The 13,575-nt window shown below is 44.0% G+C and overlaps 1 protein-coding gene across 4 annotated transcripts in view; it reads left to right on the plus strand.

The window, feature by feature from the left end:
* The window catches only part of RNF214 (ring finger protein 214), a 60,979-nt gene that overhangs the window by 11,198 nt on the left and 36,206 nt on the right, over window positions 1-13,575 (plus strand). For all 4 annotated transcript variants that reach the window (XM_081098539.1, XM_081098540.1, XM_081098541.1 and 1 more), the window contains 2 exons: window positions 1,173-1,313; window positions 8,911-9,050. In XM_081098539.1, the coding sequence (XP_080954665.1) occupies window positions 1,173-1,313; window positions 8,911-9,050 (281 nt within the window). The remainder of the gene's footprint in view (window positions 1-1,172; window positions 1,314-8,910; window positions 9,051-13,575) is intronic.

Raw genomic sequence — 13,575 nt, forward strand, 5'->3', positions numbered from 1 at the left:
GATTGTTTTGTTCGGTTGTATTTTTCTTTAAAAAAGGCACTGGGCCCTAGCTGGTTTGGCTCAGTGGATAGCGCACTGGCCTGTGGACTGAAGGGTCCCAGGTTCAATTCCAGTCAAGGGCACATGCCTGGGTTGCGGGCTTGATACCCCCCCCCCCCCAGTAGGGGGCATGCAGGAGGCAGCCGATCAGTGATTCTCATCATCGATGTTTCTATCTCTCCCTCTCCCTTCCCTCTGAAATTAATAAATTTTTTAAAAAGGCAGTGGAACTAGGCAGGTGTTAAGCTTAGGGGCAATACAAGAAACTGGGCTCCAGTTTTATTTGCTATTTTCATGCGTTTATGGTAATTGCCCCTACCTTATACCGCTGAGTTTTAAATTGATCCTCTTTAAGTTTTAGTGCCCCTTTGAAAGGTAACCACAATTTTTCTTGATTTACTGATTTGAGGGAGGCAGAGCTGAACTGTGTTCCTTGCTTCTGCTCCCTACTTTATATGAGAGCTTGCTGATTTGCTCAGTCTGAATCCCAAGTTCCCTAGACCTCTTTGCGGGTCTGTAAGTTTTCAGGGCTAATGATGTAAGAAACCCTGTTTCTGGATGCATTTTGGTAGGTGACGTGTTCTTTGTTTTTGCCCATTCTTTCTCTTAAAGGATGATAAAGTGCCTCCTTCCTCTTATTTCCTAGAGCAGGGATTGGGAAACTTTTCCTCTAAAGGGTCAGATGATAAATATCTTAGGCTTCATGTATGTGCTCGGTTGTTGCATTCCACTCTGCCATTGTAGTGTGAAATCAGCCCGTAAGCCATTGACTATGGTGTGTTTCTATAAAACTTTTATTTACAAAAACAAGCAATGGCTGGATTTGGTCCACAGGCCATGGGTTGCCAAACACTGCGTTAGAACTCCCTATAATGGTGGAAATATTTCGAGTCTGTGCTGTCCAATATGGTAGCCACAAGTCACATGTAGTTATGAGCACTTGGAATGTGGCGAGGTAACTGAGGGGCTGGATTTAAAAAATGTTTATTTTAATTAGTTTAGGTTAACACAGCCACATGTGGCTAGTAGCTGCAGTTTTGGACACTAGAGCTCCACACAGTGCCTTGAGCAGGTGTCTGGTGAGTGTTGCAGTTAAATTGGGGATTACACTTTTCTTCTGTTACCACCAATAGGATAAAATGATGACAGAGAGAACCCTGTTGAAGGAACGTTACCAGGAGGTCCTGGACAAGCAGAGGCAAGTGGAGGATCAGCTCCAGGTGCAACTAAAGCAACTTCAGCAAAGGAGAGAAGAAGAAATGAAGAACCACCAGGTTTTCTGTTTATGTTAAAATTGTCAATGAGTAAAGTTATAGTCCCTAATCAAACTTTAATTTTGTTTCCAAGTTAATAGAAATAGAAAAGTAGTGTTTAAATTTTTAATGGTTATCATAGAATTTTAAGGATAAAAATAACCTTTGAGGGCATTTTATTAAAACTCTCACTTCTGTTTTAGTTTAGAGAGAAAAGGATTGTTTACTTAATATAGTTTGTTGGTATAATTGACAGTCTTTCTAGGAAATAATTTATTAGTCTCTTATCACATATTTAAAAATACAATTGTAGGTGGATTAAAAACCTACATATAAGAAGTGGAAAAATCTTTCAAATTAGAAAAAAATTTAGGAGAATTTATATATATATAAAAGGCTAATATGCTAAGTGTCCGTCCAGCTAATGACATCACGTAGCAATGCCTGGCTTCCTCTCCCTAGCTACAACTAGCCTCCTTGCAGTTTCTTCAGCCCAGGAACACAACTTGCTTTATAGCCAGGTGGAAACATTTCACACTTTAACCAAATGTCTGTGAAGAGTTTTCCCGTGCCTCATCTCATTTGATCCTCACAATAGTCCTGGAGTAGGTAGATAGGAGACTCAGTGGAATCCTATTTTCTTTTCATTAGCCAGAAAACGGAGATTTAGAAAGCTTAGAAACTTGACCTGACTGAAAAGAAGAAATGGTCGACCTTGAAAATGACTTCAGGTTTTCTCACTGTGCAGAATATAGTCAAACGGCTGCAGTTAAATATTTTACCCTTTGTTCTCCCTGCGTGATCTACAATAATAATCTGCTTTGTGTTGATATTTACTGCTGTGTTGCTGACAATTACCTGAAAGAGAAGTTGGGGTGCTTCACTGGGCTGGAAAAAGTTTAGCTACATCAGAAAGCAGCTCTAATTAAGCAAGTTTCTTCCATATTATAAAAGGCTAAGTCGACTCGCGCATGTGCGATACATATAAAGCTCTCGCTAGTGCCAATCGTACGCATGTGTTTCCATCTGTCATTGTGGATTGTGAATTTGGTTCACACTTCTATTATAGAGAAAGGTCATATAGCGATATTAAAATATTTCTTCTAATTAATTTCCTTTGAATGTGCACGAATTAGTGCACCGAGGGACTAGTACAGTGATGGCGAACCTTTTGAGCTCGGCATGTCAGCATTTGAAAAACCCTAACTTAACTCTGGTGCCGTGTCACATATAGAAATTTTTAGATATTTGCAACCATAGTAAAACAAAGACTTAACGTTTTTGATATTTATTTTATACTAGAGGCCTGGTGCACAAAAATTTGTGCACTGGCGGGAGTGGGGGTTGTCCCTCAGCCCCACTTGTGCTCTCTCACAGTCTGGGACCCCTCAGGAGATAACGACCTGCTGGCTTAGGCCCGCTCCCGGGTGGCAGAGGGCAGGCCCAATCCCTAGGTGCAGCCCCTGGTCGGGCTCAGAGCAGGGCTGATTGGGGAGTTGGGGCGCCACCCCTGTCATGCACAGAGCAGGGCAGATCGGGAGGTTGCGATGCCACCACCAGTCACGCTCAGGGTTGATGGGGAGGTTGTGGTGCCACCACCTGTCATGCACAGAGCAGGGCCAATCAGGGGGTTGGGGCGCTACCCCCTGTCACGCACAGAACAGGGCCTATTGAGGGTTGGGGAGCTCCCCCCTGTCACACACAGAGCAGGGCCCATCAGGGGGGTTGTGGCCCCGCCTCCTGTCACACACAGAGCCGCAGGGCGATCAGGGGGTTTGGGCGCTGCCCCCTTTCACGCTGCTCCAGGGGCCAGGAGGCCTCGCGGCTTTGCTAATCCCAGTGCCAGGAGGCCTCGAGGCTCCACTGATCCCGGTGCCGGGAGGCCTCGCGGATCTGCTGATCCCGGTGCCGGGAGGCCTCGCGGCTCCGCTGATCCCGGTGCTGGGAGGCCTCGCGGCTCCGCTGATCCAGGGTTCGGGAGGCCTCGCGGCTCCGCTGATCCCGGTGCTGGGAGGCATATCACCCTTTTACTGTATAGGATAGAGGCCTGGTGCACGGGTGGGGGCCGGCTGGTTTGCCCTGAAGGGTGTCCCGGATCAAGGTGGGGGTCCCGCTTGGGTGCCTGGCCAGCCTGGATGAGGCCATGATGGCTGTTTGCACTGGTCACACCCCCTTCAGGGTGGGGATCCCCACTGGGGTGCCTGGCCAGTCTGGGTGTGGGGCTGAGGGCCGTTATCAGGCTGGCAGGCGACTGAAGCTCCCAACCTCTCCTTTTTTTCTTTTTTTTTTATTCTGGGATTTATTAGCCTTCTATGGCTGTCATTGGAACTGAGAGCCGGCTTTAGCTCTGAGGCTCGACTCCAGCTCTGAGACCTCGGCTGCTGATCTGGGTTTGTTTGGGTTCTATAATTGAAACACTGTTGCAACTCCAGCTCTGAGATCCCGGCTGGCTGAAAGCAGGTTTCTGGGCATGGTTTAGCTTCTATAATTGCAACATTGTTTCTTAAAGTTGCAGCTTAGAGGCCGGCAGCCGAAGGCGGGGAACCTTGGCTTCCTCTATCACTGGAGCAAGTAAGCCTCCTGTTCGCTTCAGCTGCCTGGCTACCGGCCGCCATTTTGGTTGGCAGTTAATTTGCGTATCTCGCTGATTAGCCAGTAGGAAGGGTAGCGAAGTTACGGTTAATTACCATGTTTCTCTATTATTAGATAGGATATTTAAATGCCATTTAACAAAGAAAAATCAACCAAAAAAATGAGTTCGCGTGTCACCTCTGACACGTGTGTCATAGGTTCACCATCACTGCACTAGTCCTATCTAATAAAAGAGAAACATGGTAATTGGCGTACAACCGCTACCCTTCCCATTGGCTAATCAGGGCGATATGCAAATTAACTGTCAGCCAAGATGGCGGCTGGCAGCCAGGCAGCTTGAAACTAACATGAGGCTTGCTTGCTTCAGTGACAGAGGAAACCAACGTTCCCCGCCTGCCTTGCAGGCCTCTGAGCCTGCAGTTTGAAACATTTTAACAAATATAGAAGCTAAAAAAAAAACCCCAGAAACCAGCTTTCAGCAAGCTTGGATCTCAGAGCTGGAGTCAGAGCTGGAGTTATACATTGTTTTGAACCGAAACAAACCAGATACCTACTTTCAGCAGCGGAGGCCTAAGAGCTGGAGCCTCAGAGCTAAAGCTGACCCAGAATTTAAAAAAGAAAAAGAAAAAAAGGAGCAGTTGGGAGCTTCCGTCACCCGCCAGCCTGAAAACAGCCCTCAGCCCCTCACCCAGACTGGCCAGGCACCCCAGTAAGGACCCCCACTCTGAAGGGTGTGTGACCAGCTGCAAACAGCCCTCAGCCCCTCACCCAGGCTGGCCAAGCACCCCAGTGGGGACCCTCACTCTGAAGGATGTGTGACCAGCTGCAAACAGCCATCATCCCCTCACCCAGGCTGGCCAGGCACCCCAGTGGGGACCCCCACCCTGATCCAGGACACCCTTCAGGGCCAATCAGCCAGCCCCACCCGTGCACCAGGCCTCTACCCTATATAGTAAAAGGGTAATATGCCTCCCAGCACCGGATCAGTGGAGCCTAGAGGCCTCCCGGCACTGGGATCAGCGTGACAGGGCAGCGCCCAAACCCCCTTATCGCCCTGCAGCTCTGTGTGTGACAGGGGGCAGGGCCACAACCTCCCTATCCGCCCTGCTCTGTTTGTGACAGGGGAAGGCACCCCAACCTCCTGATCAGCCCTGCTCTGTGCCTGATACAGGGGAGCTCCCCAACCTCTGATCGCCCTGCGGCTCTGTGTGTGACAGGGTGCGGCACCCCAACCCGCCCCCCCCCCCACCCCCACGGGCCCTGCTCTGTGTGTGACAGGGTAGAGCCATAACCTCCCCATCGGCCCTGCCCTGAGTGTGAGAGTGGCGGCGCCCCAACCCCCTGATCGGCCCTGCTCTGTGGGTGATAGAGGGCGGCGCCACAACCCCCCCGACCCCCCACGGGCCCTGCTCTGTGTGTGATGGGGTAGAGCCATAACCTCCCCATCGGCCCTGCCCTGAGTGTGACAGTGGCGGTGTCCCAACCCCCTGATCCGCCCTGCTCTGTGTGTGACGGGGCGGCGCCGCAACTCCCCTATCGGCCCTACTCTCTGAGTGACAGGGGGGAGCTCCTCAACCTCCTGATGGGCCCTGCTCTGTGCGTGACAGGGGGGAGCTCCCCAACCCCCTGATCGACCCTGCTCCGTGCGTGACAAGGTAAGGAGCCCCAACCCCCCTGATGGGCCCTGCTCTGTGTGTGACAGGGGGCAGCGCCCCAATCCCCGGATTGACCCTGCTCTGTGCGTGACAGGGGGTGGCGCCGCAACCTCCCCATCGACCCTGCTGTGAGTGTGATAGGGGGCGGTGCCCCAATTCCCCAATCGGCCCTACCCTGAGCGTGACTGGGGGTGGCATCGCAACCTCCCGATCCGCCCTGCTCTGTGCATGACAGGGGGCTGTGCCCCAACACCCCAATCGACCCTGCCTTGAGCCCGACCAGGGGCTGCACCTAGGGATTGGGCCTGCCCTCTGCCACCCGGGAGCAGGCCTAAGCCATTAGGGCGTTATCTCCCGAGGGGTCTCAGACTGCGAGAGAGCACAGGCCAGGCTGAGGGACCCCCCTTTCCCTCTGAGAGCACAAATTTTTGTGCACCGGGACTCTAGTATATATATAAAATCTCAAGTTGCAAGAGATCGTTTTAAGCCAGGCAGAAAACCCAGAAGCCACAAAAAATTTAATTACGTAATTAAAAATTTTTGATACAGCAAATGACACAAAAAGTAAAGAAGATCAATGTTAGAATAAGTAAAATATTAGTAGTACATCTGATGAAGGGTTTAATATCCGTGACATTCTGAGATTCATGTAAATTCATGGTAAAAGTCACATAATCTACAGAAAACCAGGGAAGGTTTTTGTATTAGTTCTCTATTGCTGCTGTAACAAATTACCACGAGTTTGGTGGCTTAATTTATAGGTCAGAAGTCCAACATGGGCACCATTAGGTGAAAATCAAGCCCTAACTGGTTTGGCTCAGTGGATAGAGTGTCGGCCTATGGACTCAAGGGTCCCAGCTTTGATTCCGGTCAAGGGCATGTACCTTGGCTGCGGGCACATCCCCAGTAGGAGGCATGCAGGGGGCAGCTGATTGATGTTTCTCGCTCATCGATGTTTCTAACTCTCTATCCTTCTCCCTTCCTCTCTGTAAAAAATCAATAAAATATATTTTTTAAAAAAGAAAATCAAGTTATTAGCAAACCTGCAACTGAGGTACCTTCCCTTGACTGGGAATCAAAACTGCGACCCCTTTGGCTCAGTGGATAGAGCTTCGACCTGCAGCCTGAAAGGTCCCAGGTTCGATTCTGGTCAAGGCATATACCTTGGTTGCGGGCACATCTCCAGTAGGAGGTGTGCAGAAGGCAGCTGATCGATGTTTCTAACTCTCTATCCCTCTCCCTTCCTCTCTGTAAAAAATCAGTAAAATACATATTTTTAAAAAGTTCTTTAAAAAAGAAACTGCGACCCTTTAGTGTACAGGCCAATGCTTGTGCAGGCTGATGCTCTAACCATTGAGCACACTGGCCAGAGCAGGTCCTTCATTTTTAAAGAATGTTGGGATTGGATTGGGCCTACCCAGATAATCCAGGATTACCTTCTCATCTCAAGATTCTTCCCCACATCACATCTACAGAGTTTCTTTTCCCATGGAAGGTAAGACATTCCAGGGATTAGGATGAGAAAAAGCAAATAGGTAATAAGTATATGAAAGAAGCACAGCCTCACTGGTACTCATTCATTTACTCAGAAACTGTTTTTTGAGTTCCTGATCTAGGCTGTGAAGATTTAGTGGTGAACCAAACATAGTCTCTGCCTTCATTGAATAGTTATTATAGTTGGAGGAGACAGACAGTAAAAACAGTGGGAGTTAGGGCCCTACCAGCGTAGCTCAGTGGTTGAATGTGAGCCTATGGACCAGGAGGTCACAGTTCGATTCCTGGTCACTATACATGCCCAGGTTGCGGGCTGGATCCCCAACGTTGGGCATGCAGGAGGCAGCTAGTCGATGATTCTCTCTTGTCATTGATGTTTCTCTCTCTCCCCCCCCCCCCCTTCCTCTCTGAAATCAATAAAAACATATTAGAAAAAAGAATGGGAGTTAGGGAAATGCTCATTGTAATTAGTTACCATTCCTCCTTCTCCCCCAAGGGATTGGCAGAAATGAAATAAGTTGTCAGGTGTGAGGAAAAATGTGTTCTTTTTCAGACATTGGTAGGAGTATGAATTGTTATGACCTTTTTGGAGATGTTATTAGGAATTGTTGGTTAAAATTTAAAATGTACATATACTGTGACCTAGCAATCTCAGTATTAACGGGTCTGTTGAACAGAAATAGAAGTTTTTGTATGAAAGTGTACACATCTAGAGTGTTTAATACAGCATTGCTTATAGTTACAAAAAAGCTGAATTCAACCTGATGGGCTCTTGACAGAGAATGGTCAGACAAATTGCATATATGCACATTATGTCATATGCAGCCATTTTTGAGTTAGATCTATGTTTATTGACATTATCTTCATTTCAAGTGAAAAAGAAATCAGGATACAGAATAGCATATATAAAATGACCTCAGTTAAGAAAACACAAAAACAGTGAAATACATAAGTATACATGTGTTTGTGTGAGAATGGAGAAAAATGTGAAAGCCCAAAACAGTCAACGCGTTGATTATGTTATGGATGGAATTTATGTGAATTAGGGAGTGACTTAACACTATCACTTTTTTGTGTGTGTGTGGTTTTCCATCTTAAATTTTTTTTTATTGTCTAAAGTTTTACGTATGTCTCCTTTTTCCCCGATTGACATCTCCCCGCCGCCCCCCCCTCCCCAAGCCATTCCCACCCCGGGTAAGCCCCCACCATCCCAGTGGCTATGTCCATTGGTTATGCTAATACGCATGCATACAAGTCCTTTGGTTGCTCTCTAACTCCCCCACCTCCCCTGCCATTTGTCTCTGGCTCTATTTTTATTCACCAAATTATGTTGATCATTATATCCCACATATGAGTGAGATCATGTGATATTTATCTTTCAATTTTGTCACTTTTTTAAAACTTAACTTCATATTAATACATATATATATATTTGTTAAATAGTGAGAAAAGAAAAAAATAACATCGCACGTAATAAAGTAGGACCATAACAAAGCAAAACAAGACCATATTTGTTGAAAATAACAAATTCCCACCCTATGCAAGAATACCTTTCTCAGCATTCTTGACTGGTTCATTTAGCCTTTATTTGAACACCAGTAATGGAGAGCTTATTGCTATACAAGGCAGTAAATTCCATTTTTTGAACAGTTAGAAATTCTTTCTCCTCTTGAATTGAAATCTGCTTTAGTGTAACTGTCTTCTTTACATCTGAAAACTGGCTTTAGGAGCCACCCATCAGCCAGCTTCCTTCAATTCAGTTTGAGTTTACTAAATTCAATATGTTAAATTGTGATAGTTCAAAATAACTTTCAGACCAAAAGAACTAATTTATTTCCTTCTTTATTTGTGTGTGCCTGTAATTGTGTGGGACTCAGGAGATATTAAAAGCTATCCAGGATGTAACGATAAAGCGAGAAGAAACAAAGAAGAAGATAGAGAAAGAAAAGAAAGAGTTTTTGCAGAAGGAGCAGGATCTGAAAGCTGAAATTGAGAAACTTTGTGAGAAGGGCAGAAGGTAAATGATGCTATTAAGAATAAAAACCCTATGTATATGTGTATGTGTATGTGTATGTGTATGTGCAGAAGGGGCCAGTCCTGTTTGTATTTCTAGTTTCTTTTCTTTCAGTCTAATTTTTATTTTAAAAACAAGTACACAAATAAAAATCCTCTAATGATTTTAGCTTTTCCAGTACCGTATGATAAGAGTTAATAAAGGAACTTTCAGAGATTCATTAATACCTTGAAATAATAGCAGCTAATTGTTGGGTCCCAAGTTGGATCAATATTTTGATAGGCATCTACCACCTATTTTACTTGCTTTATAACCTGAATTTTTAAAAGTTCAGTCTATGAGAATACTTTGATTATATTTATGCTATTCAGTACCAAAAGTAAATTTCTAAAAGTAACACTCTAAGTTATTTGTAAAGAATTGTATAGTGGATCTGTGTCCTCTTTGGGCACTGCAGCAAGAGTAAGATGGGCATAGGTCTTGATCACATTTTCAGTCTTTCAGATTCCTTAGCCTGAGCTATTTGGAAATCAAAATAGCTGTGAATACCATGGTGACTTTATTTAAATTCTACTAAAATGTATTTTTCTTTATCAAAGAAATTTTGGTTTGCTAATATGTGAAAGAGCTAAGTGAAAAGTAGCAAGCTCATTTGCTGAATCATTTTCCAAGCATAAAAGGTGATAATTGTGAAAGGCCGACATGAGAAAGAATGTTTAGAAGATGGCCTGAAGACCAATTAGTTGTTCTGTTGAGAATCTAGTGGTAATGATTAGAAGATGGGTCTGTGATGAGCCATATGCCAGCAATTATGAAGAATGTATAAGAAGCAGAACACTGTACTAGGCTTTGTTGTCAATCCAAACAGCTAACACCACTGCCCACCAACATGGCCTGTGCCATCGTCTTCATAGTCTGTGTAGGCACCTATAAGCAACTTAGCAGCAGATATCATAAACAGCAGAAGTAATTTTATACTAAGCTCCATGAAAGATTTCCTTTTGGTGTGTGCTTCATACACTCTACATATCTCTCTTCTTTACCATCTGATTGGGTAGCTGCAAATGGTGATTGATAACAATTGGGTAGTCTTAAGGATGCAATTGGGTTTTTTTATGCATGTCACGCTTTCTGTCATTCTGTTGAATTTGGGGTTCATTTTTTCAGAAGTAGGGGAAAAAGTCTTCTGTTTGTATCTTTGTTCTAGCAGTGATGTATAGGTTTAGTTTAGCATTCTATTAAACATAGGAACTGTGGGCACAAAGATTTTGGTCATTGTATTAATAAGTATGCTCAGGCTCCCATAGCAGAGTACCGTAGACTGGATGGCTTAAACAACAGAAACTTATTTTCTCATAGTTCCCGAGGCTTGAAGTCCAAGATCAAGATGCTGGCAGGGTTGGATTCTGGTGAGACCTCTCTTCTTGGTTTGCAGACACAACTTCCTTCTTGTTGTGTCCTCACATGGCCTTTCCTCTGCACGCACACTCCTGGTGTCTTGCTTCTTCCTATAAAGACACCAGTCCTATTGGATTACAACCCCATCCTAGTGACATCATTTGATTTTAATTACCTCCTTAAACACCCTGTCTCCACATGCAGTCACATTGGGGATTGGCTTCAACATACAAACTTGTGGGGACCACAAGTCTCTAACAGACACATTCGCTATTTGTAGCTCTTTCGTGCATTTGGCCAACCTTTATTGAATATCTACTGTAAGTCAAGCAGTATGGGTCTGGAAAATCAAAGGCCCTCAAGGAGCTTATTGGTTAATAGGGAAAATAGGTAAATAAATTGATAATTACAAAAGAGTATAATGATACCAGGATACTGGTACCATTACAGCGGTTCTCAACCTGTGGGTCGCGACCCCTTTGGCGGTCGAACGACCCTTTCACAGGGGTCGCCAAAGACCATCCTGCATATCAGATATTTACACAACGATTCATAACAGTAGCAACATTACAGTTATGAAGTAGCAACAAAAATAATTATATGGTTGGGTCACAACATGAGGAACTGTATTTAAAGGGCCAGAAGGTTGAGAACCACTGCATTAGAAGAAGCATGTAACCAGACTGGGTAGGGAGAGTCAGGACTTTCCAGGGGAAATTATTCCAAAATTGAGTCCTAAAAGATAAGGGGAAACAAGACCAGCAAATGCAATGTATCATCCTTGGTTTGATCCCGCGTTAAAGAAACTATAAAGGACATTTTGGAATAATTGGGAAAATTTGAATATAGACTACACATTAGGTAATACTATCAATGCTAAATATTTTGAATGTGATTATGGTTTTTGTGATTATGTAGTAAGTTGTACTTGTTAAAGTTTTAGGGTTTAAGTCTCCTCTTTGTTAACCTCCAAATAAAATCTAAACAGTTATGTGATTAGCAGCAATTCATAAATTGTATGTATAAGCTTTCTGCCTTTTAATGGTAATAGTGAATTTTTCTGACACTTGTCAATTAACTTAATAATAAAGATCATCTAATTTCAAAATAAAATAAAATAAAGTTTTAGGGTTTAAGTTTTATGATGTCCAACTTTCAGGTGATTCAGAGAGAGAGGTAAAATAAATATGGCAAAAAAGTGTAACAACTGCTAAATCTAGAAAAAGGGCATATTTGTTCATTTTACTACTCTATTAGTTTTTCTGTTGGTTTGAAACTTTCAAAGAAACATTTGCAGTGGTGAGAATTGGCCAGGCAAAGAATAAGAGAAAGACATTGCAGGCAGGAGGCCCCCAGGGAGGTAGCGACAGATGTGAGGTGGAGAGGAATGAGCTACCAAAGTAGTTAGAAGCCAGATCATAAAAGACTCACTCGGTAGAGGGTTTGGGTTATTGCCCTGATAGAGATTTTGAAAGATTTTAAGGTGCGAAGGGTAACAAAGGATGGGATTTGCATTTTAGGTCTATGACTTTGATAGTTGGAAAGTAGTTTGGGGTAGTGTAGAGGACCCTTTGGATGACTGATCTGTCAGGACCGAGGTTAGAATAATGGTGGCCCAAACTCAGATGTTATCAGTGGGGAGGCAAGAAGTAAACATGTTTGTAAGATGTTGGGGGTAGCACCGGTAGGTAGACTGGGAAAAGTCAGAGTAACTCCCATGTTTCTGGGTTGGAAAATTGGGGTTCTTTTGCGAAAAGGGATTCTTTTTTAAGGTGTCATCCATTGTACAAGTTTCAGCTTAAATCTCCCTCTTTTGTGAAGTCTTCCTCACATTCTTCCTGAACTAATTTCTTTCTCCTTGGAACACCTGTCTGGCTCTCTGTGCATTGTGTTCTTTTACAGCCGAGTTGAGAGCTATATACCTGATAATTATTTGACAAGTATTTGTTGAATCATTGGATAAGAAATTAAGAGAATTTCACATTGATATTATATAAGCTGAATTTACTTAATAAAATTCTGCTAAGTTCTTTGTACTATTTGGAGGTAGTCTCTATACATTTTAAGGTACTTAAATTTTTATTTATTTTTTATTTATTTATTTTTTTAATATATTTTTTATTGATTAAGATATTACATATGGCCCTAACCGGTGTGGCTCAGTGGATAGAGCGTCGGCCTGCCGACTGACGGGTCCCGGGTTCGATTCTGGTCAAGGGCATGTACCTTGGTTGCGGGCCCATCCCCAGTGGGGGGTGTGCAGGAGGCAGCTGATCAATGTTTCTCTCTCATGGATGTTTCTAACTCTCTATCCCTTTCCCTTCCTCTCTGTAAAAAATCAATAAAATATATATATATTTTTTTAAAAAAAGATATTACATATGTGTCCTTATCCCCATGTTACCCTCTACCACCCCCAGCCCTCCGCTCATGCCCTCACCCCCCCGTTGTCCGTGTCCATTGGTTAGGCCTATATGCTTGCATATAAGTCCTTTGGTTGATCTTTCCCCCTTACCCCCACCCTCCCCTACCTTCCCTCCAAGGCCCGACAGTCCAATCAATGCCTCTCCGTCTCTGGATCAGTCCTTGTTCATCAGTTTATGTTGTTCATTATATTCCACAAATGAGTGAGATCATGTGGTATTTATCCACTCTCCAGTTCCATCCATGCTGTGACAAATGGTAAGAGTTCCTTTTTCTTTTTCCTCTTCTTAAAGAATACCTTTCAGCATTTCATATAATGCTGGTTTGGTGGTGATGAACTCCTTTAGCGTTTTCTTATCTGTGAAGCTCTTTATCTGACCTTCTATTCTGAATGATAGCTTTGCTGGATAAAGTAATCTTGGTTGTAGGTTCTTGGCATTCATCACTTTGAATATTTCTTGCCACTCTCTTCTGGCTTGCATGGTTTCTGTTGAGAAATCAGCTGACAGTCGTATGGGTACTCCCTTGTAGGTAACTGACTGTCTTTCTCTTGCTGCTTTTAAGATTCTCTCTTTGTCTTTTGCTCTTGGCATTTTAATTATGATGTGTCTTGGTGTGGTCCTCTTTGGGTTCCTTTTGTTTGGGGTTCTCTGCGCTTCCTGGACTTGTAAGTCTATTTCTTTGACCAGGTAGGGGAAGTTTTCTG

Source organism: Myotis nattereri (genome assembly GCF_964212035.1).
Source record: "Myotis nattereri genome assembly, chromosome: 9".
Taxonomy (NCBI): domain Eukaryota; kingdom Metazoa; phylum Chordata; class Mammalia; order Chiroptera; family Vespertilionidae; genus Myotis; species Myotis nattereri.